At 39.3% G+C, this 20,854-nt stretch overlaps 1 protein-coding gene across 1 annotated transcript in view; it reads left to right on the forward strand.

Moving 5' to 3' along the window:
* The window catches only part of TEX15 (testis expressed 15, meiosis and synapsis associated), a 55,610-nt gene that overhangs the window by 24,708 nt on the left and 10,048 nt on the right, over window positions 1–20,854 (forward strand). Inside the window, exons 7-8 of the mRNA XM_027767767.1 lie at window positions 8,081–15,473; window positions 19,995–20,053. Of these exons, the coding sequence (XP_027623568.1) occupies window positions 8,081–15,473; window positions 19,995–20,053 (7,452 nt within the window). The remainder of the gene's footprint in view (window positions 1–8,080; window positions 15,474–19,994; window positions 20,054–20,854) is intronic.

A 20,854-nucleotide genomic window follows, 5' to 3' on the forward strand; every position in this document is an offset into this window, starting at 1 on the left:
AGAGAGCTGGTAAGGGGCCAACACTATCTTGTTCCGCGAGTGTTTGTTTATGCACGTAACTCAAGGTGATTATATAGAGTTTTTGTATTGTATTTGGACTGTGGCCTGTCACATGAGTTCATGTGTGAAATTTTCTACTTGTGGTATATCAGCACTCAAAAATTTTCTGATCTTAGAACATTTCAGATTTTAGGTTTTCAGAGTAGAGAAGTTCAGCTGGTACGTTGTTCATCTCTGCGTGAAACAGTTGTGTTGTACTCAGTTTTCGTTGTGTATATTTGGGATCCCAGTGTAAGATTTTTGTAATGACTTCTGCTAATATTCTGATTTTGTGATTCTTCCATGTTAGTATGTGTGTTCATTTTCTTGGATGGATGGATGAGAGAGAGTACTCTTGTGTGACTGTACCTTCCTCCACTCGGGATATTTGGGCACTTCTTAGTTTCTCCTTATTCCACCTGTGGCTGTTTTAAATATTAATATAAGTGTTGCAGTGCATGTATGTAAGAGTTTTTATATAAAGTATAGTATATATTTATACCAAGAATGTGCGACTTAAACTGAAGATGATGTCAAATGGTTTTTCAAGGTGGTTGCATGGATATCAAAAAAAACTTTACAACAAAATACACTTTTACTTTTTAAAAACATTACTTAATTTTATTTGTTGTTGTTTTTTAATTTGCTGTAGGGCATGTGTGCTTAATGGGGGGGAGGGGGCATGAGAAAGCAAGCTGCCAGTTCCAGGACTCAAACTACAGTTGGCCATGTGGGAATCCAGGACTTTAACCACCATGCTATCTGCTGGCACCATAAACTTGTCCTTTAACGTTCTTTTTTTCCCCCACAAACTTTTTGACGTCCCCTGTACTTTTTTAAAAAGTTTGTCTCTGCCAGTCTAATTAGTATGATACATTTTCTCATTGTAGTTTACATTTGCATATCTCCTATTGAGGACTATTCATATATCATTAATTTCTCTCTCATCTTTACTTTTTATCTTGTATCTGCTTTAGGTTTTGCATTGTCATCTTTTTCTGATGTCCCTAGGTGAAAAGTTAGGTATGGATGTGAGATCTTTCTTTTTCTTTTCTTTTTCTGAGAGATTTTTGCTATAGAGTGAATATTGCCTGCCAGAGAGAGGGAGAGAAAGAGCAAAAAAATCACTCCCCATGGATGGATGGCTAAGCCGCAGTCTCTTCTCTGGAGAATTTGGGCACACGTGTACACATACCCGGCATGAGTTTCAAGCTGCTGGGTCCAGGACTTGAACTGCAGTTGGCCACGTGGAAGTCCAGTGTCTTAACCACTATACCACCTGCAGGCTCCAATATTTCTTCTTTCTTAACATAGGCATTGGGGCCAGCCTTGTTGCCTAGTTGTTAAAGGGAGCCAGATCGCACATTGCTGACCATGTGGCTCAGTTCTCTGCTCTGGCGGCTTACACATGCTAGATGCTTTTTTGCATGTGGGCTTAAACTCCTGGCCGAGTTGGAGGAATGGATAAGGGATTGCAGTATGACCAAGCTCCATCAGGAGGTGCATGTTCTCTCTCTCTCTCTCTCTCTCTCTCTCTGGTGAGTTCATACACTTGTTAACAAAATATACATACATTTGTGTGTGGGGGGGAGTCATTTACAGCTGTGAATTTTCCTCTAAGTACTGTTTTATCTGTGTTTCCATAAGTTTTTCAGATGCACCTTTCTTTTTGTGATAGAGAGATTTTTGCTATAGGGCATGTATGCTTGCCAGACAGACCTAGAGACAGAATGTGCGAAATCACCCAATGGAGGGATGGTCACTTTGCAATCCCTTCTCCTCCATTCTCTTCTTGGAGTTTTGGATGGGTATGCATGCACCCTACCCCACCACTCCCCTGCATGAGTTTTAAGCTCCCAGGTCTGGGATTCAAACCATGCTTAACTACATGAGAGTCCAGTGATATAACCATTATGCAATCTGCTGGTCCCAGGCAGTGATATAACCATTATGCAATCTGCTGGTCCCAGGTACTGCACCTTTAGCTCAAGTTTTTCAAGTTTTTTGTTTTTGTTTTTGTTTGTTTGTTTTTTTTTTTTCATTTCTCTTTTGATTCCTTCTGTGACCTTTTGAGTTTTGGGGACTGTGGTATTTTTTTACCTATTCATAAATTTACTAAATTTCCTTACTAATTTCTAATGTCATTTCACTGTGGATGGAGACTATAGTGTTATCTTTTCCTTTATGTTTATTGGGGTTTGTTTCATAGCCTAGCATGTCATTTTTCTTAAAGAGGAGGAACGTTCACATGTACTCGAGAAGAGTGTGTATTTCCTGTTGCTGGATAGAGCATTTTGTAGATGACTGTTAGGTCTGGTTGGTTTATAGTTTGTTCATTTTTAATTTCTGTGATAATCTGCCTAGTTGTTCTACCCACATTCTCTCTCAGCTATAAGGCTTTTCTTAGAGACGACAGGGAAGGCCCTTTCCCCACTTCTGCTCTGGTCTGTACACAGTTGCATGGCTTATTACCTTCATCAAAGAGGATGCCTTTCAGGATGGTGAAGTTTGAGGAACACCTTTATTAGACCCAGCATCAAGGATGCGTGTGTTGGCTATCCTCGCTCATCTTCCTCTGGAGTATTCTAAGCCTGTGCTAGACAGCATACATTAGCCCCTGGGTCCATGTGGCTGTTGACATTAAACTGGAAGTTGAATTCTTCAGTCACACTGAGCACATTTCATGGTAACCAGTGGTTGCCGTGTTGGATAGACAGCACTGATAACGTTTCCTTCATCACAGACACTGATCCCTACTTGGTAGTTAACTTCATTGATTGTTATTTGGTTTTGTTACACTCTTTACTTTTTTTTGAGGATGTTGAATTTGTTTGCAGTTTTTTCATTCATCATTGGGTAAGAATGCCAAAGATGGAGTAAAAATTCTGTTAAGTTTAAAGAGAAGTGAAACATACTGATTAAGATTCTACTGTTTATGAACTGTGTGATCCTGGGCACATTACTCATATATATATATATATATTTTTAAGGGCAAACACGAATCACAGGTAGCCCTGGAGCTGAGGAACAGCTTTGATTTTTGGTAAAGTTTGCGAGTCCACAGCTTTCTGATGAATCTGAAATCTGATCTGCTCTGAAATCTCCTATTTCTCCTTCTCTGTGTGGAAGATCTCACCTTCCTGGTGTCTGGGCTTCCACAGTTTCTTTTTCTTGAAGTAAGCATTGGTAAGATGCTTTGGGATTTTTATTTTGCTTATGTCAATTTTCGTGGAGGTGGCAATGACAAACTTCTGGTGGGTTCTACAGAGTGACACTCTATTAAGAACCAGTGGTCCAGTTACAAGTAGCAAGCCACTGCTCAGCTGCTGCAGGAACACCACCCAGTGAGGATGATCAGAATGATCCCAAGAGTGATGCTGGCTCGCAGCTTTCTCACAGGCTGACTGAAGGGTTTTTTGCCATGACTAAACAGCTTTCGAGGCACATCTTCAGTAGGATAATACCTAGGCATTTTGCGCAGTTTAACCACACGAGTACCACCGTTCTTGTCTCCACCAACTGGTTTTATGACAGTCGCAAGAACCTTCTCCTTTTTCTTTTCGATCCTGGATTTAGTGGCCGAGTATTTCCTCTTGTACATGGCCTTCCTGGAATACATGGCAGACCGGGAGTATCTGCCGATGCCCTGGACTAGGACAGGGTTTCGGCTGCTATGGGGCTTCCCCTTCTTGGGCTTTTTCGCCTTGAGGTCACCCTTTTTTCTTTTTCTTTGGAGAGGTTTTTGCTATAGAGCGCGTGCGCTTGCTAGACAGACAGAGAAAGAGAGACAGAAAGCGAGAAATCACCCCCTGAGGGGAGATGGCCACGCTGCAGTCCCTTCTCCTCCATTCTCCTCTCGGGATCTTGGGCATGCGCGCACACACGCCTGGCGTGAGTATAAGCCACCGGGTCTGGGACATGAACCACGGTCGACTACGTGGGAGTCCAGCAACATGGCCATTACACTAACTGCTGGTCCCGGGGTCACCCTTTTTAACCTTGCCACTGGCATCAGCCTTCTTGGCTTCAGGTTTCTTCTCCTTAGTACCCTGCTTTGCAGCTTTTTCACCTGCTATCTTATATAGTGGGAAAGAGAACTAAACTCAGGCACATTACTCTTAGTTTCCTCATCAATGAAATAAGGATGCTAGAAAGGCTAAATGAATTAATGTACAAGAAGTACTGAAAATAGCACTTTTGTCTTTCCTAAACAGCTTTTAAGTTATTAACATGCATTAGTATGCTTTGTCATTTAAAAGTAAGATTCTTAGACAAACTTAAATAATTGGATTTCTTTTCTCGTATTGGTATATAGATTAAGCAATCTATCTTAATCTTTGTATGGTTATACAATACTGTTTTCTAGGGGATTTGTTATATGTATGTAGTAATTTTACTATTTTTTTTTTGAGAGGTTTTTGCTATAGGGACACGTGCGCTCGCCAGACAGAGACAGAGACAGAAAGTGAGAAATCACCCCCCCAGGGGAGATGGCCACGCTGCAGCCCCTTCTCCATTCTCCTCTTGGGATCTTGGGTACACACGCACACATGCCTGAATATGAGTTTAAGCCACCGGGCCCAGAACTCGAACCACGGTCGACTACATGGGAATCTGCGACACAGCAATTACGCCAACTGCTGACCCCAATAATTTTACTATTCTAATAGATGTGTCAGTAATTTAGATATTCACATATTAATTGGTAGTTAAGTTTCCAGCTTTTAACTGTCTTGGGTTACTGTACAGTAACTTGTATGTGTAACTTCAGGTATTTTTGAAAGTATATCAGAATGGTAAATATGTAAATGTGAGTTTATTGTAGATACAGATTATATATTATATTTTGATGAATACTGTCAGTTTGCTTTCTAAAAAATTTGTTCCAGTTTATACTCCCATGAACAATATAAAAGGGTGCTTATATATGCAGGCTAATAATTATTCTTTAAAATCTTTGCCAATCTTGGGCCAATAGAGTGAAGACACTTGGTCTCATGTGGCTGACTGCATGGTTCAAGTCTTGGACCTGGCAGCATGAGAATCATGCCAAGTGCACGTGCATGCATGCCCAAGACCCTGGGAGAAGGAGGGGTTGTGGCATAGCCATTCCCCCAGGGGATTTCTCATTTTCTCTTTTTTCCTTTTTTTAGAGAAATTTTTGCTATAGGGTGCATGTGTTCACTGGGGAGATAATAGAGAAACAGAAAGTGAGAAATCACCGCCCGGAGGGATGGCCATGCTGGAATCCCTTCTCCTTCATTCTCCTCAAGATTTTTTGGGCACACTCACATGCCCAGTGTGAGTTTCAAGCCTTTGAGTCCAGGACTTGAACTGCAGTCAGCCATGTGGGAGTCCAGTGACATAACCATTATGCCATCTGCTGGTCCAACTTTCTCTTTCTTTCTGGTTAACACATCTGTAAACAAAAACCTTAAACAACAATAACACACTTTACCAATCTAAAAAATTTTTAATATTAGATCGTTTTATTGATTGATAGTTTGCTATAGGGCGGATGCACTCACTGAGGGGAGAGGAAGAGAGAGCTAGAGAGAAAAAGTGAGAAATCACCCCCCAGAGGGAAGATCACCTGCAGTCCCTTCTCTGTTCTCTTTTTGTGATTTTGGGCACACATGCACAGGCACCTGGCATGCTTTTTCAAGCCACTGGATCTAGGACTTGAACGGCAAGGTCAGCCGAAGGGTCCAGTGCCTTAACCTACGTGCCACTTGCTGGCCCAACCTAAAAAAGTTTTTTTAAATAGAATCTTACTGCTTTTTAAATATAGTTAAATATCCTTTTGTGTTGGTTGATGGTTTTTATTTAATTTCCTTGTGTGTATACTTTGCCCTCTTTTCTGTTATAATTTTTGCCTTTTTAATAATCGTTTGAAAATGCTTATATATTCTTTGTGTATCCTAAAATGCCAATATATATAATACATATTATGTAATAAGCTTCTTCAATCAGAATATTCTTTTTGTGGGACCAGTAGTTAGCATAATGAGTATGCCGCTGGATTCCCATGTAGTTGACTGCGGTTTGAGTCCCGGACCCGGTGGCTTAAAATCACACCAGGTGTGTGTGCCCAAGATCCTGAGAGGAGTATTTCTTGCTTTCTGTCTGTCTGTCTCTCTCTTTCTGGCAAGCACATGCACCCTATAGCAAAAACCTCTCAAGAAAAAAAAAATACATTATTTTTGTCAGTTTATCCTTTTTTGTTTGTCATACATTTTGATCTTTTAAAATATTTAATTATAGGGACCAGCAGATGGCATAATGGCTATGCTGCTGGACTCCCATGTAGGCGACTGTGGTTCGATTCCCAGACCCGGCGGCTTAAACTCACATTGGGTACTTGTGCATGTGTGCCCAAGATCCTGAGAGGAGAATGGGGGAGAAGGAATGGCAGCGTGGCCATCCCCCCTGGGGGGTGATTTCTTGCTTTCTGTCTCTCTCTGTCTTTCTGGCAAGCGCATGTGCCCTATAGCAAAAACCTCTCCAAAAAAAGAAAATTTATTTCCAGAGGGAACATATGCTTGCCAAAGAGATAGATAGGGAGAGAGAGAAAGCACCACCCTCTACCCCAGTGGACTGTGGTCAAGCCACAGTCCCTTTTCCTTAATTTCTTCTTTCTGCTGGGATTTTGTACACATAAGAACATGTGCTGGCATGTCTCTCAAGGTGCCAAATCTGTATGAAGAGTCATGTGGGATCTGGCTTCCTTAATCACTAGGCCATGAGACCAGTCCATTTTTCTCTTTTTGCAGTGAATTTTATTTTAGAATAAGGAGATACAAGAACCCACCTTTTGTTTTTTCTGTTCATTATATGTACACTCTTTAACAACTTTATGTTCTTATTTACATATTTTTACTGTAGCCTATAATACATCACAAATGTTTGTAGAATTTAGAAGTCTCCAATATAGTTATAATATGAAAAAGAACTTTATGGTACATGTTAGTGATAAAAGTATAACTATATATTTCATAAATATAAAAGGTATTTCCTATCATTAATTTGTTTTGAAATAGTATTCTTGTGATATTATTTACCTGTGAATGATTTGTGAACATTTTATGAAAAATTATTTACTTGTTAAATATGCATTTTTGTAAGTTCCTTCATTGTTAACCGAGATTCCTTATAAAATTTGAGGAATACATTTCTATAAATTAGAAAAAATTGCTATCCTTTTTCAAGGTTTCATTTGTATACATTATTTGCAGGAATACTTACTTCATTATGGAGAGGGATAGTAATTGCTTTGGCGCCTGGAAACTATCTTGTGGAACTTTTGGGGTTTTCTTCCCTGTACTTCTCCATCTCATTCCCCTTTCCTTTCAGTTTTTGTTTTCCTATGGTGGAGGGAAAAAAGGCAAGATAACGGTACATAGAGGGAGCTAATTTTACCCAGTAGTATGTAGATGCTATTACTAAGTACCAGGATATTGTATGTTAATATAAGGGAGGCCTGGGGGCAGCAGGTGGCGTAGTGGTTAAGATGCTGGACCTCTCACATGGCCGACCATGGTTTGAGTCCTGGACCCTGCAGCTTAAAACTCATGCCAGGTGCATGTATGTGCATGCCCTGATTCGTGAGAGAATGGAGGATAAGGGATTGGGGCATGACCATCCCCTCTGGGGGGTGATTTCTCTCTCTCTTCTCTCTCTCTCTCTACCCCCCACCCCCCCGGTGAACACACACACCCTATAGCAAAACTCTGGGGGGAAAAAATGAAAGAAAAAATATATAAGAAAGGCCTAGTCTGTGAGGAAAATGTTTTACTACTATTTGCTTTTTTAACTTCATATTTGTCAAAATTTACTTTATGGCAAATACTATTTTTAGTAAGATCTCTAGAACAAAGTTTCATGATACGTCATTTAAACTTCATTAATTTATTACTTATCCTCTTTTCTCTTTGATTTTTTTGGTGAGAACATATTTCAGTTATTAAAATCACTAGTCACGGCATAGTTTACTTGTAGTGATAGAGTTGTCTGTAGAAACTTTTTCTTCATATTTTTCCTTCTTTCCTATTATTTTCACAGAAAGAACATGTTCTCTGAATAACTGTACAGTGGCCAAAAGAATTGGAAAAGGAAAAGATGCTACTGTCATCTTTGAGCATTTCAGGAAACCTGTAGATCCATTCATTCAGGAAAACTGTTCGTGCAGTGGGCTCAATTTAGAGATAAATCCTTCCAACTCAAATGTTTCTAATTCCTGTGGAAGTCAGCAAAATGGAAGCATTTCTATGCATGAAACATACAGTGGGACAGAGCACAGTCCAGCAGGAACTAGAGACACTTCTCAAGTACTTGCACAAGATTCAGCTTCTTCATTTACACCCAGTGATACCAGAGAACGTGTTAGTGATGGTGACCTCTTGTTCAATTTGGCATGTCTTCAGAATGTTCTAAGTGGTCTTTCTGCTGCTTTTCCCCTTCAGAGCAATATTGGCTCAAGCACAGTTATTACTTCAAAACTCATCAAAGACCCAAGACTGATGAGGAGAGAAGAAAACCTGGGGAAACAGAATAATACTGCAGGTTTAAATGAGATTTTGCCATTTGAGAAGAGTTCAAGTTATATTAATTCAGAAATAAACCTCCCATCTGTACCCACTAATTCTGCCTTCTCATCTGAGGGTGACCCTGGTGAACGTGCTTTTCTTACGAATTTTTTGGATACCCCTTGCTTCAAGATTCCTTTTGGTGATTCACAATTTCAGACCCATAGCATGAGCTCTAAGAATTATGATCATGCAACTCCCGGAAGAGTTAACATGGAAGGACAGTGTAAGGACCAAGGCAGTGTTTCTTTTCCAATATCTTTGTCAGATGTAGTTTCAGACACTGAAAACCAAAACTACAGTGAAGCAGAAGTGCTGAAAGCCCAACAAAGAAGCAACATCCCACTTTTAATCAATCAAAGCACTGAGCCATATCACTCTGATGAATCAGTGAATTCTTGTACACAGGAATGTAACAGTCACATCTTGCAGGGATCACAGTCTTCTCAAGAGACTGTGCATCACCCTGGTGACCGGATGTCTACAGTTTTCCCTCAAAAAAAGAAAGAAAGCATCATAGATAAGTGCATTCAAAATATTGGAAAGATGAGAAACTTCACTGACCCAGAAGACAGTTCCAAATGTGGAGAAAAGCAAATTTCTTGGAAAGAAATTGAAAGTTATTTTAGTAGTGAAACAAGAATAAGTTCAGTAGATAATTACTTTCCATCATACCAACAATATGCAGAGTGTGAGAGTCTTGATTCTTCTGGAGAAAAGGGTGATAAAATAGCAATTGCTCAAGAGTTACAAATACCTAAGTCTTCCATGTATACCAGGGAGGATGAGGATGAACTGGATCATCTGTCATTAGAACTGCAAAATAATATTACTCCAAGTGTAGAGTGCCTTTCACAAAAGCATCCTCAACACACTCTGGCGTATGAAGATAACATTCATAAAAGTTTTGCCATTGCTCACAATCTAATGGAACTGAAATTGGAAGAAGAAAATCAAAATTGTGTTAGCATTATGACTAATGATTTCCCTGAAGCAAATGCTATTCCCCAGGCTGAAGAACTGCCCATGGATACAGTTATTTCATATCATGACATTGAAACAGCTCTTGACAATTCAAATTGCAGCATAAGTAGAGAACAAATATTTGTTCACCGGGAAAATGAAAATGAGCCAGTGTCATTAGAAAACATGCAGAGAGACTGCAAAGAAGCTCCTCCTATTGAAGACGAAGGTCAGGATCAAGTTCTGCTCTGTAGTGCACACTTGAACAATGATGAAGGCCTGAACGTTAATTTTAGAGAAGGCAGCAATAATGATGAAGGACACCAAAATGAATCTAGAGAGCAAGATAGTACTTCACCTTCAGAAAACAGCAGAGAGAATATATATGAAGATGAGAAGCAGGGTTTTTATATAAACAAGAATGTCACCAGTATGGATGAAAGAAGGGATGATAAAAATGGCAACAATGTAGAAAGTCTGAGTTCTGAAAAATTTTCTTCTACATTTAACTTGACTTGGGGAGAGAACTATGTGTCAAAAGAGACTGTATTATTAGAGAGTAAAAGTGCTGTTAATTCTATAAGACAGAAAGATACTCAAGTTACTGGAAAAAGTATAGATCATTTTGCTTCCACAACATCTGCCAAAATTTCAGGTTCTTCATTGTGCGTAGCCTCATATGCTACAGAACACACAGCCAGTAGCACCTTGCTTGCAGTAAGCACAAAGCTTGAAGATCACCAGGGTTCTCATTTTAAAGGAACTTGTTCTTCTGGGATTACAGATTCTTGTTTGTTAGAACAGCATGGGGTTTCTGACTGTGAAATTGATACAGAGAAAAATAAACTACAGGATTCATTTCATCAACCAACAGATGAGAAAGTTCTTCAAAGTTTAGAACCAGAAAATGAGATTGAAGTACAATCAAAACAATGTGGTGATACTGTTCTATTTCAAGAAGATACACTTAGCCATGGAAATGCACATTATGATGACTTTGGAGACATATATGAGGTTTTGAAGGCCCGCATCGATTGGGAAGGTCTGTTTGGAAGCAGTAATGTGCAGGCAGAAATTTCACAAAGCACAACAAGAAGGGAAAATAGTGATCGGCATTGCTCTAAGAATAATTGTTTTTATTCCTTTACACAAAAAAGCAAAACAGAGCGCCTCACACCAATTTTACTTCCAGATCTACAAATTACAATTACAAATACAGTTAGGCCAGAAGGTAGCTTCTCTGCAGACTCCCTTGCATTGAAAGATAATTTTCGCAAAGATTTAACTGAAGCCACAAACCCAGAAATAAATGAGAAGAGGGAAGATCCAGAATTTTATAGTTATTTCCAGCCTTCTGGTGAAAATTCAGGTTACCCATGTGAAGATAAATTTGGTAATACAAAGCAAGAATCTGGATTAGTGAGTAAGTCTGCACTCTCCCTTTCTTTTGACTTGAGTCCTAATACACATGTACATCTTATGTCTGAAAAACAAAAAAATGAATCTTTGTTTACTCAACCTTCTGATGTCACAACAAGAAATAGCAGAAGTAGATATTTCTTTACAAAATCAAAAGCTGACTCTAATGATTCTAGAAGTAAAAAGGATAGGGGACCAAGAATTAGCAAAAGAAAACTACATACATCTTACAGGAATCAGAACATGTCACACAAAGATTTAAGAGAGCACGAAATTTGTGGGGGAAAGAAGAGGGTAATTCCTCACGACACATCTGAGTGTTTTTTTTCATTATCCCAAGGACGAATTAAAACATTTTCACAATCAGAAAAGCACATTAGGAGTGTCCTGGATATTCTGAATAGTGAAGCATCTTTATGCAAAAGTAAACGTCTTTCCAGAAAACTTGACAGAGCCGTTCTTCACCTAAAAAAAGCTCATAGAAGAGTTCACACATCTTTGCAACTCATAGCCAAAGTGGGAGAGAAAAGAAAGGTCCCATTACCAAAATCATATGCAATTGTATGCAATAATTTCTGGGAAAGCTGTGACCTTCAAGGTTACAGTACTGTGTCTGAAAGGAAATATTATTCCACTAAGCATTTTTGGTCAAAAAGAAATTATGATAAACAGGGAGAGAGAAGAGCCATAGGATTTGATGTTGGTAAATCATTAACCCATGTGTCAAAGACGGAGTCTTATGAAACAAATGGAGAGAGAGTCACAAAGAGCCTTTCCAGGGGAAGTGTGGCAAGCAGTGTCTCTAAAAGTCACACTACAATTCACATGAGGGAATTTTATGATCAAGAACAACATGCTGAATCACAGTTGCTCCTACCCCTCACAACCCAAAGTACAAATCAGTCAACTTATAAAAATAGCAGTGTGAGAAATTCCAGAGCATCAGAACATCAGCCCCTTTCCACAGAAAGTAGGTGTCTATTTTCCCCAGGCCACACAAATGAGAAACTAACTGAAAAAGGAAATCAAACTGACACAGAGTTTTTATCCAACATTAGTAAATATGAGAAGTCTGAGAACCGTTCAGCACATAATATTGAGGATACAACCAAAGACAATTCTGAGGTTAATGTAGTAATAAATGAAAGTAATTCGGTGTTTTTAAGTTGTAAAAAAGGAAACAGGATAAGTTACAGCACAGACAAAAATCATGCAAGTTATATACCACACACAAAGGTGAAAATGGGTATACTTACTTCAGTCTTAAAATCAAATATGAAGCACTTTTTAAATGTTGGTATCTACAAACAAGACAGTCTTCTTTTATCTGGGTGTAAAAGAAACTTGGAAGTGAGTTTTCCTACAGAAATGTGGGCAGTTGCTATTGAAAGCTCCAAACCAAGCATTAGGATAGGAAACTTTTTTATGGACCCATTAAACCTGCCTTTGACAGCAAGCAGAAAGTACAGTATCCCTCAGTTGTTACCTGCTGCTCCTGTGACAGACAGTGAGGGAGAATCTTCCAAATCTTACTTGCGTAAACCGAGAATTTTTGCTATTGGTTCTTTTGCAGCATGCACTACATCACACTGTCAGCAGAGAGATGGTGCAGAGGAACTTCCAAAGGTAGAACAATGCCCTCAAAGTAATTGTTCCCAGGTAGATGGGAAAGAAAGAAATGTTGCAGAGAATTCTGAGTTGGATCTGATGTTAGTAAATGAAAATAAAAGTCATGGAAAAAATATAACGAAGAAGCTGGTTTCCAGTGATAGATCATTGCTCTTGAAAGAGAAGAGTTCTAAAGATAAATACATTGCAAAGAAAGACATTCAGAACAGAAAAATATGGAGAGTTAAAGAGCCTGATGACGCAAAAGACTTAGTTAACAAAAGCATGACTGAAGCATCAACTGTTAAGACTGGGTACAAAAGCCAGAATAAGATCATAAGAGAAGAACTCTCTCACATAAATGAGAAAACAGTTAAAAATAACTTGAGTGATTCTCATCTTACCATTAAAAATATGAGTGTTGATGCAGGCTCTTCAAAGAACACAGTGTTTAAACAGCTTAACAAGAAAAAATATAGGGGAGTGAAGGTTGGCGGTAACTCTCAGCCAGACTCAATACTGTGTTCAGAAGTAGCTAGTGATTCTCAGCCAGGTGAGCCAGACATTCTGGGAGTTCTTCATTTCCCTGTCTTACATGCCCACTCTAAAGTCACTGCTATTCAGAAGCCTACTTCACACGTGAATGAATTTAAAGCAAAAAAATGCTCAGCCAGTTGTCCAGCCCTTATAACTAAGCTGTCTCAAATTTTACAGAGAGCAGATGAAGCATCATCTTTACAGATTCTCCAAGAAGAAACTGAGGTTTGTCGAAATATTCTCCCTTTATTTGTTGAAGCATTTGAAAGGAAGCAAGAATGTTCCCTTGAACAAATTCTGATTTCAAGAGAACTATTGGTAGAACAAAATTTGTGGAATAACTGGAAGCACAAATTAAAGCCCTGTGCTGTTGACACTTTGGTAGAACTTCAAATGATGATGGAAACTATTCAGTTCATTGAAAATAAAAAGAGGCTATTAAAAGGTGAACCAACATTCCGAAGTTTGCTTTGGTTTGACAAGACACTGTATGGTGAGTTACTGGGCAGACCACGTGGATATCAACAGCAGTCCAATTTCTATCCTGCTTTTCAAGGAAGGTTAAAGTATAATGCATTCTGTGAGTTGCAGAATTACCATGATCAGTTAATTGAGTTGTTTGAAGAAACAAAAAGGGAAAATAATTCATATTATGCGTTTTTAAAATACAAACGACAGATGGATGAATGTGAAGCCATCATGAGGCATTGTTCTGATTGCTTTGATTTTTCTTTGTCTGTTCCATTTACCTGTGGCGTTAACTTTGGAGATAGTTTAGGAGACCTAGAAATCTTAAGAAAAAGTACTTTAAACCTGATCAGTGCATACAGGAACGCTCCTAAAGTACAGTCATGTCCAGGAAAACAAGACCATTTATGGATTATCATAGAAATGATCTCCTCAAAAGTTAATTTTATCAAGAGTAATGAGGCAGTAAACATTCAGGTATCTCTTTATGGCCTGGAACATATCTTTTTTGATGCTGCAAAAACACTTACTTGGAAAGAAAGAAAACAATCTTTTGACAAAAAGTACTCAGGAAAGAAGAACAAAGAAATGCTACTCAAAATGAATCAATGTGCTTATGCTAAGCTGAAGAAAATATACGATACTTTGTCTAAAGAGTTAAACAATAAGCCAATTCCCAGTATTGGGCTTGAGGAACATATGATTGCTTCCAGAAAGTCAGATGATGTAATAAAGAAATCAGCAATTAGCATGGAAAATTATAGGTTTAACAGTACTTTGCTTTCACATCCAGATATTTGTTGTATTAGTGAAATACTGGAACAAGCTGAATATGCAGACTTCAGAAAATTACAGCAACTCTCTTTGAGATGTACAGATCACTTAGCAATTTTGAAAAAATACTTCCAGATGCTTCAAGAGGATAACATAGATAATATTCTTATCACAGAAGAAAATGTTTTGGACATGGTAAAAAACCGCAACCATGAGGCTATCATTTTAAAACCTGCAGCTGTTGAGACATACATTGAAATTGTCATGCTCTCAGAAACTGTTCACTTTCTTAAAAACTCAATGGCGAAGAAACTAGACAAACAGAGATTTCGGGGTATGCTTTGGTTTGATTTGTCCCTGCTTCCTGAGCTGATTCATTGCCAAGAAAAAATGGCTTCCTTTTCCTGCCTTAAAGGTAACTCAACAGATTGCCTTTGGGAAGTGATAGATACTGCTGTTTCTGAACTTAAGAAGGATCTGGATGTTATCTACAAATATAATGAGGCCGTCAATTGTCTTTATGCTTTTCATTTGTTCTCAAGAGAACTTGAAGAACTTTCAGAAATAAAAAAACTTCTGAAGAAGTCTCAGTATTCAGTTTCCACATACACTGGCTTTGTGCCATATATTGCATCCATAAATTATGGGAGCACTGTGACAGAGTTAGACTATAACTACAGTCAGTTTTCTACACTGCTCAAAAACATAATGGCTTCCCCTCGAAAGGATTTAGGAAAGATGGCTCATACTATGAAAATCATGAAAACAATTGAACACATGAAGACGGTATGTGCTAATAAAAATGCTGAATTAACCGTTTCCTTCATCCTGTGTCAAATGCTATATAACAGAAGGAAGACTCTCCAACTGAAGAGAAAAGAAAAGGTGGATATTCATGTTATAAAACCTGGGGGAAATGTCAATAAATCCAGTATTTCTATGAAGGTACCCTCAATTTCAGAGTACATAATTAAAAATGTTACAAATTCTTCTAAAAAACGACCTATCACTCTAGACAAATGTGAAAACTCTCAGGAACAAGAGAAAAATATAGCTATCTCCAGCTGTAAAAAGCAAAAGGTATGAACTTTTTTTTTTTTTTTTTACCTTCAGTCACTATTTATCTTTATAGTATACAAAATTTTCCCAGCATGAATACACTGTATTTTAGTCTAGTCAAAGATATTATCATACATATAATCAACAGGTAATTTTTTGTTTTCATGTCCTTTAAATGTTTTGCCTTGTTCCCCTTGATTGTATCCCTCCCACACCCATTTTCCACCCTTCTCCCATACTCTCTGATATCCACAGTTGCTTTCCATGTTTTTATACCTTATCTTTCCGTTATTGCCATGAGTGCAGACATTTGGTTTATATTATACAATACCCCTCTTTCATAGTCTGGGTTGCTTCACTTAGCATTAAATCTTCCATATTCGTCCATTTTCTATCAAATGTCAGGGTCTCGTAGTGTTTTATTGAGTAGTAGTGCATAGTGTATATGTGCCACACTTTTAAAATTCATTCTTAGACATTTGGGTTGATTCCATGTCTTAGCAATTGTGAATAATGTTGCAGTAAACAGAGATGTGCAAATGTTTTTCTAATTGAATGTATTCCTGTCCTTGGGGTAGATACCCAGGAGTGGAATTGCTGGATCATATGGAAGTTCTATTTATAGATTTTTGAGGAACCTCCATATTGTTCTCCACAGTAGCTGGACTAATTTTTTTTAAAAGAGCTTTTTGCTATAGGGCACGTGTGCTCACCAGAGAGACAGAGACAGAAAGTGAGAAATCATGCCCCAGGAGGGATGGTCACACCGCACTTTCTTCTCCTCCATTCTCTCGGGATTTGGGCATGCAGGCACACATGCCCTGTGAGAGTTTCAAACTAGGTCTGGGACTTGAACTGCTGTTGGCCATGTGCAGGTCCTTTGATGTAACCATTATGCCATCTACTCGTCCATGACTGTACTAATTTACATTCTCACCAACAGTGTAGGAGAGTTCCCATTTCACTGCAACCTCACCAGCACTTACCATTCTTTATTTTTATAATCTTAGCTGTTCTAACAGGGGGTTAGGTGGTATCTCATTGTGGTTTTTATGGGCATTTCCCACGGATCAAATGTTTTCTCCCTTTCCATTTCTCTCTCTCCTCTCTGGTGAGGGCATGTGCCCTATGGCAAAATCCTAAAAGGAAAAAAAAGTCAAGTATTTATTTTGAGAGCAAATCTACTCCTTTAGAGGAAGTAATTTGTAGATTTGTACAAATTGAGAATGCTTTAAATATTGCCTTGCAAAGTGAATTTACTAACTAAAGTATTAGATTTAACAATTTGTGATACCTGTAAAATTATATAAATGATTCTGTATGTGGCAGACACCTTGAAAATGTCTACTTTTAAAAACTAATTTAGGAAACATTTCTTGGAAGAATGTGAGTGATAATAGCTTCTTCAGAGAAAGTTCAATATTATGAGTGTGTGTTGAGTGAGTGACTTTCTTAAAGAAATATTTAACTTTATTTATTATTATTACTTTCCAGTTTGATCAGAGAAAGTGAGAAAGCAAGCCACCAAGTCTGGGACTCAAACCAACTAGTTTATATGTACTAAGCCTATTCCCCGTATAGTGAATATTAAAAACTAGCTAATGAGCACGTCTGCCTGACCATTATCATCTCGATGGAGCACTGACATCTACCTCCAGATGATTCTCAAAGAGTTGAAATAAGCCTGATTAAATGCTTATTTTCAGTTGCCAGGAGGCGAGTGTACGTGCTGGAGAGAGAGGAGAGGGACAGAGCACCCCAATGAGGTGTGGCCGTGCCACGTCCTTCTCCGTTCCTCCACCCTGGTGGGGTTTGGGGCACGTATATACACACATGCCCAGCATGTTTTTCAAGTTCTGGGGTTTAGGTTCAAACTACACAGTTAGCCAGGTGGAATCTGGCCCCCTTAACCACTAGGCCATAGAGCTGGCCCAATAGGAATATATTTTAACATTTTACATAGCATTTATTGTGTGTTTTGCACTGTTTTAAGGAATCGAACATTACCTTTTTCTTTACAAAAAAAATCTTAACGATATATGCTTTATTACTGTCTCATGTAAAGTTAAGGGAACTGAAGCGTAGAAAGAGTAAGTCCCTCCCCTGAGGTCACACAGTAGATTAGAGAGCCCAGACCTAACCCAGGCAGCCTAGCTCTAGAGCCCCGCTGATAGTTGTCTTGGTTTACGCTCAGACCTACCACTCAATTTTTGGAGAATTATTTTCATTCAGAAGTAAACAAACTTACATGCAAAATGAAAAGTAGGATTCTTCCTCTGCTCACTCTAATTGTATTTTTTATACTAGTTTAAGAGGGAATTGACCTATTGTCTGGAACCGCCATCTTCCAGTGATTAACCAAAATGACGAAAGAAATGGAAATAATAAACTAGAATTAAGAAAAGCAAAGACAATTTTTAAAAAAGAGTACATTATGAATGGTTGACACTGATCCATTGGGTAGTGAAAATTACAGTACATAAAGCTGATGACCCGATTTCTCCTCAGTTTATCTCATTGCAAGCGGATCATGGAGAAGTGGTTTTACAGGATTTCCATCCTATAAACAAAAGTTGCCTTGAGCTTCTTCTCAAGGTGATATGAAATATAAGTATCTAAAAGAGCCTTGGAAGCTCCCTTTATTGTGTGATGTGTATTACATTGCTGCAAAATGACAGCGGCTAAGGGGTAAGGATTTTAGCAAGAAAGGTCAGCCACTTATACACTGATGGAAAACTTGGCCTCCTCTGTAGAGCATAAATGCTCTTCTTAGCTAAGCTCACAGATGTGGGAGCTGCTGGAACCTACTCCCTATGAATCCATGGCATGATGTGTGTTAAAAATAAACTAATCTGTGGTCTATTAAAAAAAAAAAAAAGAGGGAATTGAATCAGCATCTACTGTGTTGTACTTACAGGAGGTGATTAGTAACCTGCTTACAAGCATACTTTGAAAACAGCAAGAGTACATGTATACTTTACACCAGGAATGAAGCGACAGACTGTAAAGGTTGTAGAGACTGAAAAAGAAAGAAGGGAAAAGTCTTAGGTTGGTAGAGAAGATAGATTGATTTTATGAAAGAATGCAGACCAAAGCTTCACCTTAGGGGCAAAAATGTTACCAGATGAAAGTGAAAATGAAGTAAGTGTTTCAGTTATGGACAAGAGTGTGAGCAGAGGCACAATGCTGATTGACATCTGGGAAAATAGTTTAGAATTGTGAGTCTGGAACAGTTTAACTTAATGGGCAAGAGTAAGCTTGGGATGGAGAGGAAGGTTGTTTCAGGTTTTACATTGTTTTAAATACTGGCCTAGGGAATTTGAACCCCTTCTGTACACATTCAAGCGTACTGTCATGTGAAATGGGTGTTTTCTGTGCTGTACAGAGAAAAGAGATTCTGCGATTCTGAATACAGGTAGAAATTGTGTTAACCACAGCTTAGAAAAGGCTGCTGTTTTATAGAGTAAGAAAAAGTTTTATTTGAGAGACTTTAAAGAGTAGATGGGGGCGCCGGCAGGTGGAATGGTGGTTAAGGTACTGGACTCCCACATGGCTGACCATGGTTTGAGTCCCAGACCTGGCAGCCTGCTTTCTCACTTTCTCTCTCTCTCTCTTTCTCTCTCTGTCTCTCTCTCTCTTACACACACATACACACTGTCCCTCTCTGGCCAAATTAAGAAATAATCATAACAAAGTTTAATAAATAATTCTTTAAAAAAAGAGTGGCTGGGACTGGGCCAGCTGTGGCGTGTGGTGGAGGAGCTGGATCCCACATGGCTGGCTGCTGGGTTTGAGTCCTGAGCTCAGTGACTCGAGAAACATGCTTGGTGTGTATGTGCATGGGTGCCCCAAATCTCACAAGGAGGGAGACATGGAGGAGAAGGGCTTGTGATGTAGCCTCTTTCTCTCTCTCATCTCTGTCACGAGCATGTGTGCCGATAGCAAAGTAATAAAGTTAAGAAGGAATGGACAGGGCTTAGTGACTGGCATGATAAAACAGGCGTAAGACAGGGTCTGAGCGGGCTCCAAGACTGGCTTTGAGATGTGAGCGTGAGAAGAACGTTGCAATTTTTTTGGAGAGATTTTTGCTATAGGGTGCGTGCACTCACCAGAAAGAGAGACATAGAGACAGAAAGCGAGAAATCACCCCCCAGGAGGAATGGCCACGCTGCAATCCCTTCTCATCCATTCTCCTCTCGGGATCTTGGGCATGCATGCACACGCGCCCAGCGTGAGTTTAAGCCACCGGGTCCGGGACTCAAACTGTGGTCAACTACATGGGAGTCCAGCGACATAGCCAATATGCTAACTGCTGGTCCCCGTTGTGAATTTCTTTAAAAGAAAAGTTACTCCAAACGTGAAACACGGCATTCCAGGAGATATGCTGGTTTATTTGTTTTTGTTTTTTTCTTTTTGGTGAGAGTGAAAGGTCATCGATTTTAGATAATGACAGATAAGCAGTTGGAAATATTTAATGTCACAATACTCATGATCTGGTTTGTCATCACCAATGTGGATTTTCTTTGTATCTTTTAAACACAGGTTAACGTGGAAGATGTCACGGAGATGAGCAGAGAAAAGGCCGCGTTCAAGCCGCCAAGGTAGGAGTCGCCCTCAGCCCACCTGGAGAGGGCTCAGCGAGACTGGGCAGGTGTGAGAGAGGGTTCAGTGAGATTGGGCAGATGTGAGGGAAGGGCCTCAGCGAGATTGGGCAGATGTGAGAGAGGCCTCAGCGAGATTGGGCAGATGTGAGAGAAGGCCTCAGCGAGATTGGGCAGATGTGAGGGGGAGGGTCGAACAGCCATTCGTGCACTTCTGTTGACTCTACGTGAACTGAAGGAACAAGAGTAGGCTAAAGAAGGAAAAGTTAGTTTCATGCTCTGTGATGTCTAAGTTAGGCCTAAGGAATTGAACGTTACTCTCTCAGTATTTAAGGCTATCATTGTGTGTAGATAGGTTTTTTTTTTTTTCAGATATTCAGATATTCTGAGTATGTTTAGAAGTAAGCTAAGACATAGGAAAAGGTGATTGTTTACAGACTAAGAAAGGGAAATTGTTATTTGACAGACATTAAAAAGTTGATGGAGCTGGGAACCAGCAGTCAGCGTAATGGCTATGTTGCTGGACTCCCACATAGTCGACTGCGGTTCGCGTCCCAGACCCAGTGGCTTAAAATTCACGCCAGGCGCATGTGTGTGTGTGCCCAAGATCCTGAGAGGAGAATGGAGGAGAAGGGATTGCGGCGTGACCATCCCCCCTGGGGGTGATTTCTCGCTTTCTGTCTCTGTGTCTCTGTCTGTCTGGCGAGCGCATGCGCCCTATAGCAAAAATCTCTCCAAAAAAAATAATAAAAAATAAAGAAAAGTTGATGGAGCTTTCTGACTGGTTTATTAAAAAGAGCA

The sequence above is a fragment of the Tupaia chinensis genome, unplaced genomic scaffold, assembly GCF_000334495.1.
Source record: "Tupaia chinensis unplaced genomic scaffold, TupChi_1.0 Scaffold144602_1, whole genome shotgun sequence".
Lineage (NCBI taxonomy): Eukaryota > Metazoa > Chordata > Mammalia > Scandentia > Tupaiidae > Tupaia > Tupaia belangeri.